Source organism: Coregonus lavaretus, assembly GCF_964263955.1.
Source record: "Coregonus lavaretus genome assembly, chromosome: 8".
NCBI lineage: Eukaryota > Metazoa > Chordata > Actinopteri > Salmoniformes > Salmonidae > Coregonus > Coregonus lavaretus.
Window position 1 is genome coordinate 36,191,427 of NC_139995.1, and position 24,803 is coordinate 36,216,229.

The following is a 24,803-nucleotide window of genomic DNA, read 5'->3' on the forward strand; positions in this document are numbered from 1 at the left end:
TACTGGACTAGATTGTGAACGACTCTTGGCGGAATGCATTGCTTGACTGCCGTGAGGGTGATAAGCACAGTCGCTCGCGAACTGCAGCCCCCCAAACGATTCGTTCTCGAGTTCGAGTTTGTTGAGCAGAGGCTGTGTATGTTTTGGTTCTACAAAGCTGTGTCCATCATAACGTTCAATAATAATTTAATTGCAGTCATTCTTGCACCATGTGTGACCAATTATCAGTTCTAAACATGTATTTTTCTTCTCTAGGCTCATAATAATTTTCCTGTGGCATATGAAAGGCCATTGGTCATAAGCGTTGGTGTTCGGACCCAACCTGGTCTCAGAATATGTAAATCCAAGACACCCCATTTGGTATGATCTGTTACGTTTCGTATGGTATGCATTAATTTGTGGATGTCCATCACCCATTTCGTATGATTCCTGGAGGCATGCAGAGGCCAAATCAAGCTCCTTACCGCATTGCCATGCGCCTCTCAAATGTTGTAACAATGCAGAGGACTCCATATAGCTCCGCATTGACATGATTGGTTCACGGTAGTTGGGGGCGGGAGGTCCAGTATAAGAGCCAACTTATGCTTGATCCGAAAATGTGGTCGGGGGTGCTGTAAGGATGGTGTGACGCAATAACGAAGCCTCCGGAGGCACACCAAGGTCAAATTGAGCTCCATACCATATAGCTGTGCGCCTCTCAAATGTTGTAACAATGTGGAGGGCTATAGCTCTGCATTGACATGATTGGTTGACAGTAGGTGAGGGCGGCAGGTCCTGTATAAACACAAACTCACTTCCTTGACAACTTCCTTCACAAGAGCTCTGTGCTGCTCAGCGAAGTGCAAGAAGCATGAATGCCCTGACTTCTGCAGAGGCAGTATCACCCTAAATGCTGCAAGCCCATTGCATATATCAGATTGACCATGTAACGCCTTTCAACACAAACTCACTTAATTGACTACTTCCTCCACAATAGCTCTGCTCTGCTAGGCTAAGCGCAATAAGTATTAAAGCCCTGACGCCTGCGGTGGCTGCATCGCAGTAAATTTTGTACGGCCACTTCAGACGTCGGATTGGACATGCAGACCCCTAAACAAATTTGGAGCTGCACAGCGATGCGGTACAGAGCTCAATTTGGCCTCTGCATGCCTCTGGAGGCTCCGCTATTGCGTCACACCCTCCATATGGAGTCTACGAACACATTTATAGATCAAGCATAAATTGGCTCTTAATCCTGCTGTAGGACTCATTGCGACCAGCACTAGCAGGTCAACGTACGACTAAAATGAACGACTCACTCAGAAAAATGAATCATGACTCTCGAGTCAGTAAAAAGAATCGTTCAAAAAGAACGAATCGTTTGCGAACTGCACATCACTACACAGCACTCTGAGATTGATTGCCCACCAGAGCGCACTCACGGCATCAAAGGTAGGAGATGCAAGCCCACTGGAACCAATTTAGGTTACTGGATGCTTACTGGTGATATTACTGCTTCCACTGTACTTTATCAGGCGTGAATTAAAGTCGAGGCTAACCTTACACATGTGTAATATTTTTTGGAGATAAAGTAACCGTTTGATGGAGTTTATGGAAGATGCAATCGTTTGTTCTCCTCGCTTCTCTGTGTGGATGCGTCCTCTGTTCAGGTACATATCTACTGTTTCTCTTTTGTAAATGTCAGTGTCTGTTTATTTATATTATGTATAACATTTGCAATCCCGAGTATTGATTAATTTCTCAATTATTGCCTCGGTGCCCTAAAATCTATAGACTATATTTTATGCATTATATTAGAATAGAGCCTTTACGCGTGGGAAGGCTTCTCACAAATATCTTATTTTATTTTCCTTTCTCAACTAAAATGTAGGCTACATATGTATGCAATCGTTTTACATTTAGGCTAACCGTGCACAATTACGAACATTGACAGAAGTGTATGATTTATTTAACTTGTGTTACCTTTGAAGTCTGAGCCTACCTGTCATAAACACAAAGTCATAAAACCAGTCTGTGTCATTCAGACAGACGCATGAATAAGTTCTGCTCCAACAGCATAAGCCTATAGTTAGCCATTTTTCAAACAAAGAGATGAACTTGTCTAATTGTCACGATCGCCAATGAAGTGTGACCAAAGCGCAGCGTTGGGAGTGAACATGATGATTTTAATTTTGAAACACACGACAAAACAAAACACGATCCGTGAAGTCCTCAGTGACAACTACTGAACAATGAACAAAAACCCACAACCACAAGGTGAACACAGACATTTAAATATGGCTCCCAATCAGAGATAACGAGCCGACAGCTGACACTCGTTACCTCCGATTGGGAGTCACTGACCAAACATAGAACGCGAACACCTAGACACTACCCACAGTACACAACACACGGAAATCTACACACCCTGACTAAACACAAAAAGTCCTAGAACCAGAGTGTGACACTAATGCAATAATAATACTGTATGTGTGGCCACACTGGATTATTCTTTATAGTAGATGACCCTACAGACAGACAGACACATTCATAAAGTACCATGAATATAGGATGCAATCACACAGAAAAATACCAGTACAATTTCAAAATAGTGGAGCTGTAGAGAGATATGTGTTTTACAAAGTGCTGCTATAATGTTGTTCATGCGTTGCAAGCAATACCCATCAGATCATGCAGGCATAACAGATTAAAATAAAATAAAATAAAATGTTATTTGTCACATGCGCCAAATACAACAGGTGTAGACCTTACAGTGAAATGCTTACTTACAAACCCTTAAACAACTATGCAATTTTAAGAAAGAATACCTCCCAAAAAATAACATTAATAAAAAAAATAAAAAAAAATAAAAGTAACAAATAATTAAAGAGCAGCAGTAAAATAACAATAGCGAGGCTATATACAGGGGGTACCGGTACCGAGTCAATGTGTGGGGGCACCGGTTAGTCGAGGTAATTGAGGTAATAGGTACAAATAGGTAGAGTAATTAAAGTGACTATGCATAGATAATAAACAGAGAGTAGCAGCAGCGTAAAGGCAAATAGTCTGGGTAGCCATTTCATTAGATGTTCAGGAGTCTTATGGCTTGGGGATAGAAGCTGTTTAGAAGCCTCTTGGACCTAGACTTGCCGCTCCGGTACCGCTTGCCGTACGGTAGCAGAGAGAACAGTCTATGACTACGGTGGCTGGAGTCTTTGACAATTTTTAGGGCCTTCCTCTGACACCGCCTGGTATAGAGGTCCTGGATGGCAGGAAGCTTGGCCCCAGTGATGTACTGGGCCGTACGCACTACCCTCTGTAGTGCCTTGCGGTCGGAGGCTGAGCAGTTGCCATACCAGGCAGTGATGCAACCAGTCAGGATGCTCTCGATGGTGCAGCTGTAGAACCTTATGAGGATCTGAGGACCCATGCCAAATATTTTCAGTCTCCTGAGGGGGAATAGGTTTTGTCGTGCCCTCTTCAGGACTGTCTTGGTGTGCTTGGACCATGTTAGTTTGTTGGTGATTTGGACACCAAGGAACTTGAAGCTCTCAACCTGCTCCACTACAGCCCAGTCGATGAGAATGGGGGCGTGCTCAGTCCTCTTATTTTTCCTGTAGTCCACAATCATCTCCTTTTTCTTGATCACGTTGAGGGAGAGGTTGTTGTCCTGGCACCACACGGCCAGGTCTCTAACCTCCTCCCTATAGGCTGTCTTGTCGTTGTCGGTGATCAGGCCTACCACTGTTGTGCCATCAGCAAACTTAATGATGGTGTTGGAGTCGTGCCTGGCCATGCAGTCATGAGTGAACAGGGAGTATAGGAGGGGACTGAGCACGCACCCCTGAGGAGCCCCCGTGTTGAGGATCAGCGTGGCGGATGTGTTGTTACCTACCCTTACCACCTGTGTGCGGCCCGTCAGGAAGTCCAGGATCCAGTTGCAGAGGGAGGTGTTTAGTCCCAGGGTCATTAGCTTAGTGATGAGCTTTGAGGGCACTATGGTGTTGAACGCTGAGCTATAGTCAATGAATAGCATTCTCACATAGGTGTTACTTTTGTCCAGGTGTGAAAGGGCAGTGTGGAGCGCAATAGAGATTGCATCATCTGTGGATCTGTTGGGGCGGTAAGCAAATTGGAGTGGGTCTAGGGTTTCTGGGATGATGGTGTTTATGTGAGCCATGACTACCGTTTCAAAGCACTTCATGGCTACAGACGTGAGTGATACGGGTTGGTAGTCATTTAGGCAGGTTACCATAGTGTTCTTGGGCACAGGGACTATGGTGGTCTGCTTGAAACATGTTGGTATTACAGACTCAGACAGGGAGAGGTTGAAAATGTCAGTAAAGACACTTGCCAGTTGGTCAGCGCATGCTCAGAGTACACATCCTGGTAATCCGTCTGGCCGTGCGGCCTTGTGAATGTTGACCTGTTTAAAGGTCTTACTCACATCGGCTACGGAGAGCGTGATCACACAGTCGTCCGGAACAGCTGATGCTCTCATGCATGTTTCAGTGTTACTTGCCTCGAAGCGAGCATACACTACCGGTCAAAAGTTTTAGAACACCTACTCATTCAAGAGTTTTCTTTATTTTTACTATTTTCTACATTGTAGAATAATAGTGAAGACATCAAAACTATGAAATAACACATATGGAATCATGTAGTAACCAAAAAAGTGTTAAACAAATCAAAATATATTTTATATTTGAGATTCTTTAAAGTAGCCACCCTTTGCCTTGATGACAGCTTTGTACACTCTTGCCATTCTCTCAGCCAGCTTCATGAGGTAGTCACCTGGAATGCATTACAATTAACAGGTGTGCCTTCTTAAAAGATAATTTGTGGAATTTATTTCCTTCTTAATGCGTTCGAGACAATCAGTTGTGTTGTGACATATATATATACAGAAGATTGCCCTATTTGGTAAAAGAGAAAGTCCATATTATGGCAAGAACAGTTCAAATAAGCAAAGAGAAACAACAGTCCATCATTACTTTAAGACATGAAGGTCAGTCAATATAGAACATTTCAAGAACTTTTAAAGTTTCTTCAAGTGCAGTCGCAAAAACCATCACGCGCTATGATGAAACTGGCTCTCATGAGGACCTCCACAGGAATGGACAACCCAGAGTTACCTCTGCTGCAGAGGATAAGTTCATTAGAGTTACCAGCCTCAGAAATTGCAGCCCAAATAAATGCTTCACAGAGTTCAAGTAACAGACACATTTCAACATCAACTGTTCAGAGGAGCCTGTTTGAATCAGACCTTCATGGTCGAATTGCTGCAAAGAAACCACTACTAAAGGACACCAATAATAAGAAGAGACTTGCTTGGTCCAAGAAACACGAGCAATTGACATTAGATCGGTGGAAATGTGTTCTTTGGTCTGGAGTCCAAATTTGAGTTTTTGGTTCCAACCGCTGTGTCTTTGTGAGACGCGGTGTGGGTGGACGGATGATCTCCGCATGTGTATTTCCCACCGTAAAGCATGGAGGAGGAGGTGTTATGGTGTGGGGGTGCTTTGCTGGTGACACTGTCTGTGATTTATTTAGACCAGCATGGCTACCACAGCATTCTGCAGCGATACGCCTTCCCATCTGGTTTGGGCTTAGTGCGACTATCATTTGTTTTTCAACAGGACAATGACCCAACACATCTCCAGGCTGTGTAAGGGCAATTTTACCAAGAAGGAGAGTGATGGAGTGCTGCATCAGATGACCTGGCATCCACAATCCCCGACCTCAACCCAATTGAGATGGTTTGGGATGAGTCGGACCGCAGAGTGAAGGAAAAGCAGCCAACAAGTGCTCAGCATATGTGGGAACTCCTTCAAGACTGTTGGAAAAGCATTCCAGGTGAAGCTGGTTGAGAGATTGCCAAGAGTGTGCAAAGCTGATATCAAGGTAAAGGGTGGCTATTTGAAGAATCTCAAATATAAAATATATTTTGATTTGTTTAACACTTTTTTGGTTACTACATGATTCCATATGTTTTATTTCATAGTTGACTATTCAACAATATAGAAAATAGTAAAAATAAAGAAAAACCCTTGAATGAGTAGGTGTTCTAAAACATTTTTACCGGTAGTGTAGAAGTCATTTAGCTCGTCTGGTAGGCTTGTGTCACTGGGCAGCTCACGGCTGCCTCTACTCTTAAACCTTTGGATGCTGTCTACCATAGCGCCATTCGTTTTACCACTGGTGACAGTTTTAATACTCACCACTGCATCCTGTATCAAAAGGTTGGCTGGTCCTCATTAAAGTCCCGTAGATCAACTCATTACTCCCTTTTTGTTTACAAAGCCCTACTACACCAGCTTCCAATTTACCTAACTTCGTTGTTAAAGTATAAAAAAAACATGATACCAAACCCGCTCCCAGGGTTGGTTAACTCTTGAGGTTCCTCGGGTTTCCACCGAATTACGTAATTTTTGTTTTGTATTAATCCACCTCATTTCTGGTACCAACTGCAAAATAGACTGCAATTGGACGCTCTGATGCCATTTGGGCAATTTAAAATATTGATTGGGGAACTATTTGCTGAGGAATGTGGCTGTTTTTCTTGATTGTTTGTTGTGCTGTATTTTAGTTAGTTAGTTTTTCTATTTCATTTTGTCTATGAATTGTACGTGTAGGGCTCCCTTGCGAAAGAGACCCTGGTCTCATTGGTGACACCCTGTTTAAATAAATGTAAAATAAAATAAATAAACATCAATCCAGCCCAGATAGGATGCACAACAGCTCAATTCCAAACATCTCTGTTGAACACTAGCTGGGTGACTACTGATTACCAAGGATTCTTCATACTAATTATTCTCTGTATAGTGGCAGTGATTGGATAGCTTTCAAACTTGAAGGTGCATGTGATGATCTCCCTCTTTTGCTGAGACAGTGGTCATAATAACGAGTAACAGTGTAGTTTAAAAAGCAGTGGCTATAGCATTTTTTGAGGGTTTAAACCTATGTGCTGTTGAACTGACCATGCTAATTGAAAAGGGCACTGGCCAATGGTCATGTGTTTGTATTAGAGAAGGAATAGAGGCATCAACAGAAGGAAATGGCTCCCTCTTGTGGATATTCTGCACTGCATTAATCTCCATGGACGTTGCTTGGAAACACATGAATGGGCTTCCATGTTGTATTGCACCATAACTGGATGTTTCCTTCCATGTATTTTAAGCATGTGTGTGTGTCAGTCTGGCCATTTCAGATGCAGTGTTACCACTGTGAAGAGACTCTGTTGGACAATGACTGTTCAGCTCCAAAGTTCATTGTCAACTGCACAGCAAACGTCCAGAATGCCTGTCAGAAGGAGGTGATTGTGGGTGAAAATGGTGAGCCTGGTTGACTTTTTTTGCTGTCAAGTCTGAATCCATTCTAGTAGGGTTAATAGTAAAAAACTTGTTTTACAATATCAAACAAAATTGCACCCTTTGACATGTGTAACCTTTGGCCAAGGCTTTGATGTCTCACAGTGTTCCCTCCCTCCAGGTGTGTCCTACAGGAAGGCCTGTGCCTCTTTCTCCACCTGTCTGATCGTGTCAGCAGGGTATCAGTCCTTCTGCGTCCCGGGTCGGGTGGGCTCTGTCTGCATCAGCTGCTGTAACACCCCCCTCTGCAACGGACCCCGCCCCCCCAGGATTTCCCTGGCCCCCACCCATCCTCCCGCCAGACCCACTACCCTCCTCATCATCACTGTTGCTGTGGGAACACTGCCCTGATGTGGACACTGGTATTGGCTGGATTGGACTGAAGGTTCTCAGGTGTGGTGCCTGGTGTTGGAGCCAACAGACACTGTCCTGAGAGATTACTGAAAAACTAGGTCTACTGTGGACAGAGATTCTACAATCTACTAACAGGGCTGACCGACACATACGGACCCATTGACCAAAAAGAGTGACAAACACATGAGAAATTTAGGCAGTACATTTGAATTCTGAGCCTAAAGTTTATTTTAAAAAATATATTTGTCATCCACAGTACATTAACAAAGTTTGTGTTCTAATAGGGAGGTTACATTTTAATATCATTGTCTCAGACTGCGCCTAATCAAAGAACTAGTGCTCAGTCCCAGAGATGACTGAGCAGTGTGTAGTGCTGAATGTACCCTCTGTTTTACGGATAGGATGACACACACTGGTGTACTTATGTTGCAATAAGTGATCATATGGTGCTTTCAAGACAACTCAAATTTGGAACTGCTCAGTTAAAATGTCCACCGCAGATGCGGAAGGCTGACATAGGCTGATGTGGTGGATTGAGACGCAGCCCATGCAAAAACAAACATCTAGCTTAAATTGACAGATTTTGATGGGGATTTTTTAATCATGTTAATTAGATTGGTGTATCAATAGATTTAAGGATTAAAATCCCCGTAGGGATGTGCGTGATACTTTGCAACCCATTATAACAACTTAATGAACATAACATAAATTACAAGTCCCATTGACTTAATCAAACTTTATTTTAACAAATTTAAATTCTTACAACAGCAATTCCTGGAAAACTGTATAAGCAGTTATTTCTTTTTTGAAACAGTCAAATCCTCAGTTGAGAAGCAATAGGTGATAGTTTGGTAAACCTGTATTATTGGCACTTCTAAGAAAATAAAGCCTTGAGGTACACCGCAGTGAGGATCTTTGACTGCCAGATAGATGATCTGTTCAATTTCATTCAACCAAGGTTGAAAACCTAAGGAAAATGACCTATATCAGAATGGAAACAGTACATTTCCCTGCATCTTGAATCCCTCAACATCAAGGAAGAGGATGAAACATTTGTAACAGCTCATCCTTTAGCCAAGGACACAGAATGAATGGGTAGAGGAGGACTAGTTCTGACTGGTAACTGGATGCTATGCCATATGCTTCAGTGACTAAATTGAGTGGAATGGTTTGAATTTGGCAGAAATGCCATACCTTCTCAATGAATCCCATAACCCCTGTCACAAGAGATTACTTCTAAATTAAACTGTAAGTGCACCTTGTAAATCAATGTTGTTACTCCTGCACATTGGGCATTCCATGAAGATGAGTGGGATTTTTTTCTTCTTTCATTTCACCTCATTACATAAAATAAAATCCATAGCACACGAAACACAGGTTCTCTACTCTTCATCTGTTTCAAGCACTGAATATTTTTTAGTAGGGGAAAGACAGAACAACCTTGAAAAAAGAAATATCTGGAAAATATATTAGACTTATATGTGGTCCTCTGTAGCTCAGCTGGTAGAGCACGGCGCTTGTAACGCCAAGGTAGTGGGTTCGATCCCCGGGACCACCCATACACAAAAAAAAATAAAAAAAATAAAAATGTATGCACACATGACTGTAAGTCGCTTTGGATAAAAGCGTCTGCTAAATGGCATATTATTATTATTATACAATACAAGTCAATCAATAAACATCATTTTCTAAACACCATAGCGGACAACGAGACCAGCAATTGCCATACAACTCCTATAGCAATAATTTTGTTGAGTGAGGTGCTTTCAGTAGATGAGAATTGGGCCAGGTCTGGATATTTAACATGATTAAAATGCAAACGCTTATCTGCTCTATCATTTGCATCTTATAAAACTCTGAGAACATCCCCTAAATGACACAACCTACAATAGAAAAGGGGGGGGGGGGTATTTAAGTGGCAGAATTCCCAACTGGACAGATATTATTCACAGAATTATCATCCTCTTTGCAGTAAATGTATCCATTTCCATTATATTTACAGCTGCCAAAGAGGTCCCACAAATGCAAACTGTTATAGTACTTATCAGTAGGTATATAAAAACTGGCCTTTTTAAATAATTTGAGGCATTGTTCACATGGAAAAGCAAAAATAATAATATTGTCTCCTCAAAAATGTATACCTCGCAACGTGTAAATAACTATCAAAATAAGTCTCTGTGTTAGTTAATAACTTCACAAAACAACTACACGATCCCTTCAAAAACGGGACTTCTAGACCTTTACATCAAAGCTCAAATACATCAAAACTTATGCCAAAGCCAAATTCCAAATGCAACCAATCGATTCCTAAAAATTAAGACAATATATCAAAGTACAAAATCAAATAATGGTCTTAATAATTAATAATAATCAAGCTGTTAAGGCGAATGCACCAGAAGCACTCCTGATGCGATTCCAGGTCACAGATATTTTATTTGCTGGCTTTCTTCCACTTCATTTACTTCTTCTTCTTGTCCTGCTAAATAAATAACATATTTACAATACAGCTCTACATAAAACAGACATCAATTCTCACCTAACTAACCTTAAACCATTATTAATCTTACAAGATTACTACAAGGTACAATATGCTGGTTAATCATACATATTGTATTTAGGATGCTTTCTGGTCCTGTGTGCATGTTATTAGATGGTTCAAAACATAGCAATGTGTATAAGAGACAGTGGAAGTATAGTCGGTATACTACATAAAAAGCAATGCAATGTGGTTGAGCACCTTGCCAATATTGTACCTTCTCATTCATGGCCAGAATAACCATTCGCTTTTCCTGAAGATGGTCACAAAGTCCAAGAAGAGATCCACAGAGTGCCTTCAATAGGGTGAAGAGAGAAAATAGTTAAATATCTTATAAAACACTTGAAAAGCTCATTGTAACAGAGCCAAGCTATTGACACATTCTACACAATACCAAGTCCATACCACTTGCATTGTATACCTTACTCTACTGTATGTTTTACTGTGTTTGATAAGGAAAGATTGCATGGCCTGACAGACACACCCATGCACGTTTCTAAATTCCAGATCACAATGGCAAAAAATACTTTCAACAACTAGTCCCCCACCCTCTTCACCAGGTCCAGAGTGTAGTCTGTGTCTCCCATCTCAGCCTTCTCAATGATGAGTTGAGTGTCAAACAGCACAAATCCACACATGATGGCCAGGCCAAGGTATACGTGAGCCTACACACAAAAACAGAAATGCTTGATTGGTGTTAATGACAACTAGCACACATTCTGTAAGTCATACTGTAACACATAAGTCCATTAAGAGTAGTGTTGGACAGCACTGTGTATGTAGTAATAATAGATCAAAACAATGTAAACATGACTATATTGGGTTGTTTTCTTCTTTACCTTGAACAACATGACAGACCCCAGGAACATGTTGAGGAAAGAGACCAGGAGCAGGATGGACAGTCCGGACGTCAGAGTACCTGAAAGACAGACATGGGGTATTTAAATTTGGTAACATTTATTTTGTACAAGAGCACAGTCTCACTAAAACCGGAGTGGTTAGTTTCAGTCCCTTAATAAAAAGAAGAAAACCTCCAGGACACCGGTAATGAGTACACTTTTTTCTCCATGTACCTGACCTAGTAGCACATCAAGGTTTGCGAGTTTACGTTCTGTAGTTTCCATTCCTTTACATTACACAATGTGGTTAGCAGCACACAACACTTTACCCCAGAGGAAGAGGAAGCTCCTGCGCTGGGCGTAGAGGGCACTCAGTGTGAAGCACACAAAGATGATGGAGGTCCCCAGGAAGGCTGTAACTATGATGCTGGTTGGAGAAGGAGAGCAGATATGAGAAACATTTAGAAAAATCTTCAGTCAAAGGAAACTAGCTACTTTACAGATTATTACTGTCATTTTACCTTGGATTAATAGAGATGATGTAATCCATGGCTGGGCCCAAACCAACACCTGGAATGAAGAGAGAAATGAACATATATAACATCAGCTCATGACCACTACAATAGCTAAAAATACATAGGCTGTGTTCCGATTCTCTACCCTTCTTTGGAAGTGTGCACTCGTACCCTCCCACTCAAGGATTTAAAAGGAATGGACTGGTGTAAGGAAAATGGTGGCAACTCCCTCCAGCCATGTTTGCACCAATCCAAAGCTTTTAAATGCATGAGGGTGAGTGAACAAGTACACACACTGTGTAGGCCCTTTGACAGTGCTATGAGGTTAGCTGTCAAGTAATCTTGTTGGTTAACCCAGAACTAAAGTCTTGCGTAATTGGTCAGCTGGTCAATTAAGTTCTGGGTCCATAGGTATTAAGAGAAGGGATCTGCAATATTAAAGCTGATCTACCCCCACTAAAAAAAGAAGACATTTTTGTTTTAAAAAATTACCAACAATTGAAAAAAAAAAAAAAAGGAAGAAAAAAAAAAGAGAAGGGATCAAGAGGCTAAAACCAGGAGCGGAACCGGAACGAGGCGCTCCACCCTCTCTCTTTGCAAGTTACAGGGCCGAATGTCCACTCCCCATCCGAAAGATGCTAACACCTGGGAAATCATGATTTATCCAAATAACCAGTGACAGATAACCCAAACACTGGAACTACTGCTGCTCGTTATCCTACGCACCCATTCCTTCCCGACAGATTCTACGGTACCAGTTACGTTTACGTAGATCTGTCCACAAGAGATTACCTGTGAAGAAGGCAAAGCCAGAGAGGATGGCCAGTCTCTTCTTCTCTGTCTGAGGGCAGTGGGGGGGTCATCGTCAGCCAGACCATCATGGGCAGGGAGCCCAGCATGGTCAACAGCCCACCCTAATGGACACAAAACACACAGCAACAGTTATTATAATGTAATAAGATCAATGGTGATTGTCAATCACAAGTTAATGCAAAACATTCAATTCATTACCAGACAATCATGTTATATGGCCCTCTTTTGTGAAATCTACCCCCAACTCCCCACACACACTTTTCTTAATAGTTACAACACACTAACAGATTGCTTCAGTTTGGTTGTACTTGTTCCCACGGCTACCACTACCTCTGTTTACCTGGAATAGCCTGCTGACGATGTGGACATAGGCTCCAGCAGCAGCCACAAACATGCACAGGGCCAGGCTGGAGTAGACATTCTTCAGGTGCAGCTGAGTGGAGCGGAGCTGAGACAGAGGGGAGAGTTGTATGGTATGAGGAACACACACACAGAGAGACACACAGAGAGACAGAGACACACATACATACAGTTGAAGTCGGAAGTTTACATACATTTAGGTTGGAGTCATTAAAACTTGTTTTTCAACCACTCCACAAATGTCTTGTTAACAAACTATAGTTTTAGCAAGTCAGTTAGGACATCTACTTTGTGCATGACACAAGTAATTTTTCCAACAATTGTTTACAGACAGATTATTTCACTTATAATTCACTGTATCACAATTCCAGTGGGTCAGAAGTTTACATACACTAAGTTGACTGTGCCTTTAAACAGCTTGGAAAATTCCAGAAAATGGACATAATTTGAGTCAATTGGAGGTGTACCTGTGGATGTATTTCAAGGCCTACCTTCAAACTCAGTGCCTCTTTGCTTGACATCATGGGAAAATCCAAAGAAATCAGCCAAGACCTCAGAAAAATAATTGTAGACCTCCACAAGTCTGGTTCATCCTTGGGAGCAATTTCCAAACGCCTGAAGGTACCACGTTCATCTGTAAAAACAATAGTACGCAAGTATAAACACGATGGGGCCACGCAGCCATTTTCTAATAATTGCGCCAACAGTTGTTGCCTTCTCACCAAGCTGCTTGCCTATTGTCCTGTAGCCCATCCCAGCCTTGTGCAGGTCTACAATTTTATACCTGATGTCCTTACACAGCTCTCTGGTCTTGGCCATTGTGGAGAGGTTGGAGTCTGTTTGATTGAGTGTGTGGACAGGTGTCTGTTATACAGGTAACGAGTTCAAACAGGTGCAGTTAATACAGGTAATGAGTGGAGAACAGGAGGGCTTCTTAAAGAAAAACTAACAGGTGAGAGCCGGAATTCTTACTGGTTGGTAGGTGATCAAATACTTATGTCATGCAATAAAATGCAAATTAATTACTTAAAAATCATACAATGTGATTTTCTGGATTTTTGTTTTAGATTCAGTCTCTCACAGTTGAAGTGTACCTATGATAAAAATTACAGACCTCTACATGCTTTGTAAGTAGGAAAACCTGCAAAATCGGCAGTGTATCAAATACTTGTTCTCCCCACTGTATATCCACAGTAAAACGAGTCCTATATCGACATAACCTGAAAGGCCGCTCAGCAAGGAAGAAGCCACTGCTCCAAAACCACCATAAAAAAGCCAGACTACGGTTTGCAACTGCACATGGGGACAAAGATCGTACTTTTTGGAGAAATGTCCTCTGGTCTGATGAAACAAAAATAGAACTGTTTGGCCATAATGACCATCGTTATGTTTGGAGGAAAATGGGGGTTGCTTGCAAGCCGAAGAACACATTTACATTTTTGTCATTTAGCAGACACTCTTATCCAGAGCGACTTACAGTTAGTGCATAGATTATTTTTCATACTGGCCACCCATGGGAATCGAACCCACAACCCTGGCGTTGCAAACACCATGGTCTACCAACTGAGCTACATCCCTGCCGGCCATTCCCTCCCCTACCCTGGACCAATTGTGCGCCGCCCCATGGGTCTCCCGGTCGTGGCCAGCTACGACAGAGCCTGGATACGAACCAGGATCTCTTGTGGCACAGCTAGCACTGCGATGCAGTGCCTTAGACCACTTCGCCACTCGGGAGACATCAGTCACCATCCCAACCGTGAAGGACGAGGGTGGCAGCATCATGCTGAGGTGGTGCTTTGCTGCAGGAGGGACTGGTGCACTTCACAAAATAGATGGCATCATGAGGAAGGAAAATTATGTGGATATATTGAAGCAACATCTCAAGACATCAGTCAGGAAGTTAAAGCTTGGTCACAAATGGGTCTTCCAAATGGACAATGACCCCAAGCATACTTCCAAAGTTGTGGAAAAATGGCTTAAGGACAACAAAGTCAAGGTATTGGAGTGGCCATCACAAAGCCCTGACCTCAATCCTATAGAACATTTGTAGGCAGAACTGAAAAAGCATGTGCGAGCAAGGAGGCCTACAAACCTGACTCAGTTACACCAGCTCTGTCAGTAGGAATGGGTCAAAATTCCCCTAACTTATTGTGGGAAGCTTGTGGAAGGCTACCCAAAACGTTTGACCCAAGTTAAACAATTTAAAGGCAATGCTACCAAATACTAATTGAGTGTATGTAAACTTCTGACCCACTGGGAATGTGATGAAAGAAATAAAGCTGAAATAAATCATTCTCTCTACTATTATTCTGACATTTCACATTCTTAAAATAAAGTGGTGATCCTAACTGACCTAAGACAGGGAATTCTTTCTACAGTGAGGGAAAAAAGTATTTGATCCCCTGCTGATTTTGTACGTTTGCCCACTGACAAAGAAATGATCAGTCTAAAATTTGAATGGTAGGTTTATTTGAACAGTGAGAGACAGAATAACAACAACAAAAATCCAGAAAAATGCATGTCAAAAATGTTATAAATTGATTTGCATTTTAATGAGGGAAATAAGTATTTGACCCCCTCTCAATCAGAAAGATTTCTGGCTCCCAGGTGTCTTTTATACAGGTAACGAGCTGAGATTAGGAGCACACTCTTAAAGGGAGTGCTCCTAATCTCAGCTTGTTACCTGTATAAAAGACACCTGTCCACAGAAGCAATCAATCAATCAGACCACCATGGCCAAGACCAAAGAGCTCTCCAAGGATGTCAGGGACAAGATTGTAGACCTACACAAGGCTGGAATTGGCTACAAGACCATCGCCAAGCAGCTTGGTGAGAAGGTGACAACAGTTGGTGCGATTATTCGCAAATGGAAGAAACACAAAAGAACTGTCAATCTCCCTCGGCCTGGGGCTCCATGCAAGCTCTCACCTCGTGGAGTTGCAATGATCATGAGAACGGTGAGGAATCAGCCCAGAACTACACGGGAGGATCTTGTCAATGATCTCAAGGCAGCTGAGACCATAGTCACCAAGAAAACAATTGGTAACACACTACGCTGTGAAGGACTGAAATCCTGCAGCGCCCGCAAGGTCCCCCTGCTCAAGAAAGCACATATACATGCCTGTCTGAAGTTTGCCAATGAACATCTGAATGATTCAGAGGAGAACTGGGTGAAGGTGTTGTGGTCAGATGAGACCAAAATCGAGCTCTTTGGCATCAACTCAACTCGCCGTGTTTGGAGGAGGAGGAATGCTGCCTATGACCCCAAGAACATCATCCCCACTGTCAAACATAGAGGTGGAAACATTATGCTTTGGGGGTGTTTTTCTGCTAAGGGGACAGGACAACTTCACTGCATCAAAGGGACGATGGACGGGGCCATGTACCGTCAAATCTTGGGTGAGAACCTCCTTCCCTCAGCCAGGGCATTGAAAATGGGTCGTGGATGGGTACTCCAGCATGACAATGACCCAAAACACACGGCCAAGGCAACAAAGGAGTGGCTCAAGAAGAAGCACATTAAGGTCCTGGAGTGGCCTAGCCAGTCTCCAGACCTTAATCCCATAGAAAATCTGTGGAGGGAGCTGAAGGTTCGAGTTGCCAAACGTCATCCTCGAAACCTTAATGACTTGGAGAAGATCTGCAAAGAGGAGTGGAACAAAATCCCTCCTGAGATGTGTGCAAACCTGGTGGCCAACTACAAGAAACGTCTGACCTCTGTGATTGCCAACAAGGGTTTTGCGACCAAGTACTAAGTCATGTTTTGCAGAGGGGTCAAATACTTATTTCCCTCATTAAAATGCAAATCAATTTATAACTTTTTTAACATGCATTTTTCTGGATTTTTTTGTTGTTATTCTGTCTCTCACTGTTCAAATAAACCTACCATTAAAATTATAGACTGATCAGGTCTTTGTCAGTGGGCAAACGTACAAAATCAGCAGGGGATCAAATACTTTTTTCCAATACTGTATATATATATATATACATACATACAGTGGGGAGAACAAGTATTTGATACACTGCCGATTTTGCAGGTTTTCCTTCTTACAAAGCATGTAGAGGTCTGTAATTTTTATCATAGGTACACTTCAACTGTGAGAGACGGAATCTAAAACAAAAATCCAGAAAATCACATTGTATGATTTTAAAGTAATTAATTTGCATTTTATTGCAAGACATAAGTATTTGATACATCAGAAAAGCAGAACTTAATATGTGAACAGAAACCTTTGTTTGCAATTACAGAGATCATATGTTTCCTGTAGGTCTTGACCAGGTTTGCACACACTGCAGCAGGGACTTTGGCCCACTCCTCCATACAGACCTTCTCCAGATCCTTCAGGTTTCGTGGCTGTCGCTGGGCAATACAGACTTTCAATACAGACTTTTCAGCTCCCTCCAAATTTTCTATCGGATTCAGGTCTGGAGACTGGCTAGGCCACTCCAGGACCTTGAAATGCTTCTTACGGAGCCACTCCTTAGTTGCCCTGGCTGTGTGTTTCGGGTCGTTGTCATGCTGGAAGACCCAGCCACGACCCATCTTCAATGCTCTTAATGAGTGGAGAACAGGAGGGCTTCTTAACGAAAAACTAACAGGTCTGTGAGAGCCGGAATTCTTACTGGTTGGTAGGTGATCAAATACTTATGTCATGCAATAAAATGCAAATTAATTACTTTAAAATCATACAATGTGATTTTCTGGATTTTTGTTTTAGATTTCGTCTCTCACAGTTGAAGTGTACCTATGATAAAAATTACAGACCTCTACATGCTTTGTAAGTAGGAAAACCTGCAAAACCGGCAGTGTTCTCCCCACTGTATATACACACACATACAGTGGGGAAAAAAAGTATTTAGTCAGCCACCAATTGTGCAAGTTCTCCCACTTAAAAAGATGAGAGAGGCCTGTAATTTTCACCATAAGTACACGTCAACTATGACAGACAAAATGAGAAAAAACAATCCAGAAAATCACATTGTAGGATTTTTAATGAATTTATTTGCAAATTATGGTGGAAAATAAGTATTTGTTCAATAACAAAAGTTTCTCAATACTTTGTTATATACCCTTTGTTGGCAATGACACAGGTCAAACGTTTTCTGTAAGTCTTCACAAGGTTTTCACACACTGTTGCTGGTATTTTGGCCCATTCCTCCATGCAGATCTCCTCTAGTGCAGTGATGTATTGGGGCTGTCGCTGGGCAACACAGACTTTCAACTCCCTCCAAAGATTTTCTATGGGGTTGAGATCTGGAGACTGGCTAGGCCACTCCAGGACCTTGAAATGCTTCTTACGAAGCCACTCCTTCGTTGCCCGGGCGGTGTGTTTGGGATCATTGTCATGCTGAAAGACCCAGCCACGTTTCATCTTCAATGCCCTTGCTGATGGAAGGAGGTTTTCACTCAAAATCTCACGATACATGGCCCCATTCATTCTTTCCTTTACACGGATCAGTCGTCCTGGTCCCTTTGCAGAAAAACAGCCCCAAAGCATGATGTTTCACAGTAGGTATGGTGTTCTTTGGATGCAACTCAGCATTCTTTGTCCTCCAAACACGACGAGTTGAGTTTTTACCAAAAAGTTCTATTTTGGTTTCATCTGACCATAGACATTCTCCCAATCCTCTTCTGGATCATCCAAATGCACTCTAGCAAACTTCAGACGGGCCTGGAAAATGTACTGGCTTAAGCAGGGGGACACGTCTGGCACTGCAGGATTTGAGTCCCTGGCGGCGTAGTGTGTTACTGATGGTAGGCTTTGTTACTTTGGTCCCAGCTCTCTGCAGGTCATTCACTAGGTCCCCCCGTGTGGTTCTGGGATTTTTGCTCACCGTTCTTGTGATCATTTTGACCCCACGGGGTGAGATCTTGCGTGGAGCCCCAGATCGAGGGAGATTATCAGTGGTCTTGTATGTCTTCCATTTCCTAATAATTGCTCCCACAGTTGATTTCTTCAAACCAAGCTGCTTACCTATTGCAGATTCAGTCTTCCCAGCCTGGTGCAGGTCTACAATTTTGTTTCTGGTGTCTTTTGACAGCTCTTTGGTCTTGGCCATAGTGGAGTTTGGAGTGTGACTGTTTGAAGTTGTGGACAGGTGTCTTTTATACTGATAACAAGTTCAAACAGGTGCCATTAATACAGGTAACGAGTGGAGGACAGAGGAGCCTCTTAAAGAAGAAGTTACAGGTCTGTGAGAGCCAGAAATCTTGCTTGTTTGTAGGTGACCAAATACTTATTTTCCACCATAATTTGCAAATAAATGCATAAAAAATCCTACAATGTGATTTTCTGGATTTTTTTTCTTCTCAATTTGTCTGTCATAGTTGACGTGTACCTATGATGAAAATTACAGGCCTCTCTTATCTTTTTAAGTGGGAGAACTTGCACAATTGGTGGCTGACTAAATACTTTTTTTCCCCACTGTATACATATACACTGCTCAAAAAAATAAAGGGAACACTTAAACAACACATCCTAGATCTGAATGAATGAAATAATCTTATTAAATACTTTTTTCTTTACATAGTTGAATGTGCTGACAAATTATCAATGGAAATCAAATGTATCAACCCATGGAGGTCTGGATTTGGAGTCACCCTCAAAATTAAAGTGGAAAACCACACTACAGGCTGATCCAACTTTGATGTAATGACCTTAAAACAAGTCAAAATGAGGCTCAGTAGTGTGTGTGGCCTCCACGTGCCTGTATGACCTCCCTACAACGCCTGGGCATGCTCCTGATGAGGTGGCGGATGGTCTCCTGAGGGATCTCCTCCCAGACCTGGACTAAAGCATCCGCCAATTCCTGGACAGTCTGTTGTGCAACGTGGCGTTGGTGGATGGAGCGAGACATGATGTCCCAGATGTGCTCAATTGGATTCAAGTCTGGGGAACGGGCGGGCCAGTCCATAGCATCAATGCCTTCCTCTTGCATGAACTGCTGACACACTCCAGCCACATGAGGTCTAGCATTGTCTTGCATTAGGAGGAACCCAGGGCCAACCGCACCAGCAAGGGGTCTGAGGATCTCATCTCGGTACCTAATGGCAGTCAGACTACCTCTGGCGAGCACATGGAGGGCTGTGCGGTCCCCCAAAGAAATGCCACCCCACACCATGACTGACCCACCGCCAAACCGGTCATGCTGGAGGATGTTGCAGGCAGCAGAACGTTCTCCACGGCGTCTCGAGACTCTGTCACGTCTGTCACATGTGCTCAGTGTGAACCTGCTTTCATCTGTGAAGAGCACAGGGCGCCAGTGGCGAATTTGCCAATCTTGGTGTTCTCTGGCAAATGCCAAACGTCCTGCACGGTGTTGGGCTGTAAGCACAACCCCCACCTGTGGACGTCGGACCCTCATACCACCCTCATGGAGTCTGTTTCTGACCGTTTGAGCAGACACATGCACATTTGTGGCCTGCTGGAGGTCATTTTGCAGGGCTCTGGCAGTGCTCCTCCTGCTCCTCCTTGCACAAAGGCGGAGGTAGCGGTCCTGCTGCTGGGTTGTTGCCCTCCTATGGCCTCCTCCACGTCTCCTGATGTACTGGCCTGTCTCCTGGTAGCGCCTCCATGCTCTGGACACTACGCTGACAGACACAGCAAACCTTCTTGCCACAGCTCGCATTGATGTGCCATCCTGGATGAGCTGCACTACCTGAGCCACTTGTGTGGGTTGCAGACTCCGTCTCATGCTACCACTAGAGTGAAAGCACCGCCAGCATTCAAAAGTGACCAAAACATCAGCCAGGAAGCATAGGAACTGAGAAGTGGTCTGTGGTCACCACCTGCAGAACCACTTCTTTATTGGGGGTGTCTTGCTAATTGCCTATAATTTCCACCTGTTGTCTATTCCATTTGCACAACAGCATGTGAAATGTATTGTCAATCACTGTTGCTTCCTAAGTGGACAGTTTGATTTCACAGAAGTGTGATTGACTTGGAGTTACATTGTGTTGTTTAAGTGTTCCTTAATTTTTTTGAGCAGTGTATATATACATATATACACATATACAGTGGGGAGAACAAGTATTTGATACACTGCCGATTTTGCAGGTTTTCCTACTTACAAAGCATGTAGAGGTCTGTAATTTTTATCATAGGTACACTTCAACTGTGAGAGACGGAATCTAAAACAAAAATCCAGAAAATCACATTGTATGATTTTTAAGTAATTAATTTGCATTTTATTGCATGACATAAGTATTTGATCACCTACCAACCAGTAAGAATTCCGGCTCTCACAGACCTGTTAGTTTTTCTTTAAGAAGCCCTCCTGTTCTCCACTCATTACCTGTATTAACTGCACCTGTTTGAACTCGTTACCTGTATAAAAGACACCTGTCCACACACTCAATCAAACAGACTCCAACCTCTCCACAATGGCCAAGACCAGAGAGCTGTGTAAGGACATCAGGGATAAAAGTGTAAACCTGCACAAGGCTGGGATGGGCTACAGGACAATAGGCAAGCAGCTTGGTGAGAAGGCAACAACAGTTGACGCAATTATTAGAAAATGGAAGAAGTTCAAGATGACGGTCAATCACCCTCGGTCTGGGGCTCCATGCAAGATCTCACCTCGTGGGGCATCAATGATCATGAGGAAGGTGAGGGATCAGCCCAGAACTATACGGCAGGACCTGATCAATGACCTGAAGAGAGCTGGGACCACAGTCTCAAAGAAAACCATTAGTAACACACTACGCCGTCATGGATTAAAATCCTGCAGCGCACGCAAGGTCCCCCTGCTCAAGCCAGCGCATGTCCAGGCCCGTCTGAAGTTTGCCAATGACCATCTGGATGATCCAGAGGAGGAATGGGAGAAGGTCATGTGGTCTGATGAGACAAAAATATAGCTTTTTGGTCTAAACTCCACTCGCCGTGTTTGGAGGAAGAAGAAGGATGAGTACAACCCCAAGAACACCATCCCAACCGTGAAGCATGGCGGTGGAAACATCATTCTTTGGGGATGCTTTTCTGCAAAGGGGACAGGACGACTGCACCGTATTGAGGGGAGGATGGATGGGGCCATGTATCGCGAGATCTTGGCCAACAACCTCCTTCCCCCAGTAAGAACATTGAAGATGGGTCGTGGCTGGGTCTTCCAGCATGACAACGACCCGAAACACACAGCCAGGGCAACTAAGGAGTGGCTCCGTAAGAAGCATCTCAAGGTCCTGGAGTGGCCTAGCCAGTCTCCAGACCTGAACCCAATAGAAAATCTTTGGAGGGAGCTGAAAGTCCGTATTGCCCAGCGACAGCCCCGAAACCTGAAGGATCTGGAGAAGGTCTGTATGGAGGAGTGGGCCAAAATCCCTGCTGCAGTGTGTGCAAACCTGGTCAAGACCTACAGGAAACGTATGATCTCTGTAATTGCAAACAAAGGTTTCTGTACCAAATATTAAGTTCTGCTTTTCTGATGTATCAAATACTTATGTCATGCAATAAAATGCAAATTAATTACTTAAAAATCATACAATGTGATTTTCTGGATTTTTGTTTTAGATACCGTTTCTCACAGTTGAAGTGTACCTATGATAAAAATTACAGACCTCTACATGCTTTGTAAGTAGGAAAACCTGCAAAATCGGCAGTGTATCAAATACTTGTTCTCCCCACTGTATATATATACATATATACATACATATATACATACACATATACATATACACATACATACACATATACATATACATACATACACATATACATATACATACACATACACATATGTATACATACATACATACATACATACATACATACATACATACATACATACACACATACATACATATATACATACATACATACACACACACACAGTGCATTCGGAAAGTATTCAGACCCCTTGACTTTTTCCACATTTTGTTATGGTACAGCCTTATTCTAAAATGGATTAAATAAAACATTTTCATCAATCTACACACAATACTCCATAATGACAAAGCGAAAACAGGTTTAGACATTTTTGCAAATGTATTAAAAATAAACTGAAATACCTTATTTACATAAGTATTCAGACCCTTTAATATGAGACTTGAAATTGAGCTCAGGTGCATCCTGTTTCCATTGATCATCCTTGAGATGTTTCTACAACTTGATTGGAGTCCACCTGTGGTAAATTCAATTGATTGGACATGATTTGGAAAGGCACACATCTGTCTATGTAAGGTCCCACAGTTGACAGTGCATGTCAGAGCAAAAAACAAGCCATGAGGTCGAAGGAATTGTCCGTAGAGCTCCGAGACAGGATTGTATCGAGGTGACCAAGAACCTGATGGTTCCTCTGACAGAGCTTCAGAGTTCCTCTGTGGAGGTGGGAGAATCTTTCAGAAGGACAACCATCTCTGCAGCACTCCACCAATCAGGCCTTTATGGTAGAGTGGCCAGACGGAAGCCACTCCTCAGTAAAAGGCACATGACAGCCCGCTTGGAGTTTGCCAAAAGGAACCTAAAGGACTCTCAGACCATGAGAAACAAGATTCTCTGGTCTGATGAAACCAAGATTGAACTCTTTTGCCTGAATGCCAAGCGTCATGTCTGGAGGAAACCTGGCACCATCCCTACGGTGAAGCATGGTGGTGGCAGCATCATGCTGTGGGGATGTTTTTCAGCAGCAGGGACTGGGAGACTAGTCAGGATCAAGGGAAAGATGAACAGAGCGATATACAGAGAGATCCTTGATGAAAACCTGCTCCAGAGTGCTCAGGACCTCAGACTGTGGCAAAGGTTCACCTTCCAACAGGACAACGACCCTAAGCACACAGCCAAGACAACGCAGGAGTGGCTTCGGGACAAGTCTCTGAATGTCCTTGAGTGGCCCAGCCAGAGCCCAGACTTATACCCGATCGAACATCTCTGGAGAGACCTGAAAATAGCTGTGCAGCGACGCTCCCCATCCAACCTGACAGAGCTTGAGAGGATCTGCAGAGAAGAATGGGAGAAACTCCCCAAATACAGGTGTGAAAAGCTTGTAGCGTCATACCCAAGAAGACTCGAGACTGTAATCGCTGCCAAAGGTGCTTCAACAAAGTACTGAGTAAAGGGTCTGAATACTTATGTAAATGTGATATTTCAATTTGCTAAAATTTCAAAAAACCTGTTTTTGCTTTGTCATTATGGGGTATCGTGTGTAGATTGATGAGGGGGAAAAAACTATTTCATCCATTTTAGAATAAGGCTTTAACTTAACAAAATGTGGAAAATGTCCAGGGGTCTGAATACTTTCCGAATGCACTATAGAGAGAGATAGATAGATAGATAGATATAATTTCTTTATTCAGTTGCAAGACAAGACAAAATGACATTGATCCATACTCTTCCAAATACAATAACATGCAACAGCCACAAAGCCTAACATCAACAGATTAATTTATCTATCACTACCCCCAACCCACCCCATCCAGAATCATGCTTGTAGCCTGAGTGGAGCAGGAGTTTAGATAGAGGGGAGAGTTTTTATTGTATGAGGAACAGGTTTAGCTCTACAGAAAATGTATTTTAACAAAAAATGTCCACCTCATCAGTTAGGACTAATCTAGTCATATTGTAATTTAGTAACACATCAATGTCTGCAACAGTAGCAAAGCAAGTTTGTGTCCAGTACAGACTGCTTCTGTTCAATGACTGACTCATGATGATGACACTGTAATAATGCCAGTGAGTCTCCTTACTGTTGTCAGATAGTGTGTGGAAATAGTCAACCATGCAAGATACTTACATTTGGGAAAATGTAAAAAGGGAATCAAAATGTATATTTTGATCAAACATGTTCATCTTGTCTGGACTTGGTTGGACCCTGTCCCTGGAGTAAAATTTCCTGGGGAAAAAACGAATATGTGATGGACATTAGGCATTACTGTTGATTAGTACAGTAATGGCTTCAAATAAAAACAGCCTTCTTAATTAAGAAAAACTTGAAGTAGCTAGCTACATGTCCTGGAATGAAAGTGAAAACATGTCTGGCTGCATCACCAGAGCAAAAGGTACTTTGTTGTCACTTCATTCTATCTATTCTGGATCACATACTTGGG

At 42.7% G+C, this 24,803-nt stretch overlaps 1 protein-coding gene and 1 pseudogene across 2 annotated transcripts; one reads left to right on the top strand and one right to left on the bottom strand.

Annotated features, from left to right (window-relative positions):
• Positions 1-1,386: 1,386 nt before the first annotated feature.
• LOC311134210 (ly6/PLAUR domain-containing protein 1-like) lies at positions 1,387-9,072 on the top strand. The gene is made up of 3 exons (XM_084167820.1): positions 1,387-1,649; positions 7,176-7,313; positions 7,471-9,072. Exons 1-3 carry the CDS (start codon positions 1,598-1,600, stop codon positions 7,698-7,700), a joined length of 420 nt encoding a protein of 139 aa, XP_084023946.1. The 5' UTR covers positions 1,387-1,597; the 3' UTR covers positions 7,701-9,072.
• A 1,089-nt stretch (positions 9,073-10,161) lies between these two features.
• LOC311134031 (putative Bax inhibitor 1) lies at positions 10,162-24,546 on the bottom strand (annotated as a pseudogene). Its single transcript has 9 exons — positions 24,491-24,546; positions 12,747-12,854; positions 12,386-12,507; positions 11,600-11,648; positions 11,408-11,505; positions 11,079-11,158; positions 10,777-10,904; positions 10,457-10,534; positions 10,162-10,179 (listed from the first exon to the last, which is right to left on the bottom strand). The product of its transcript is annotated as a putative Bax inhibitor 1 (transcript).
• Positions 24,547-24,803: the final 257 nt, after the last annotated feature.

Bases quoted from the DNA above. Each gene is read 5' to 3' on its own strand.
- LOC311134210 (XM_084167820.1), top strand. From the start codon at position 1,598: ATGCAATCGTTTGTTCTCCTCGCTTCTCTGTGTGGATGCGTCCTCTGT. The intron at 1,650-7,175 runs GTACATATCTAC...TGTGTGTGTCAG, and splicing joins TGGATGCGTCCTCTGTTCAG to TCTGGCCATTTCAGATGCAG. The intron at 7,314-7,470 runs GTGAGCCTGGTT...CCCTCCCTCCAG, and splicing joins GGTGATTGTGGGTGAAAATG to GTGTGTCCTACAGGAAGGCC.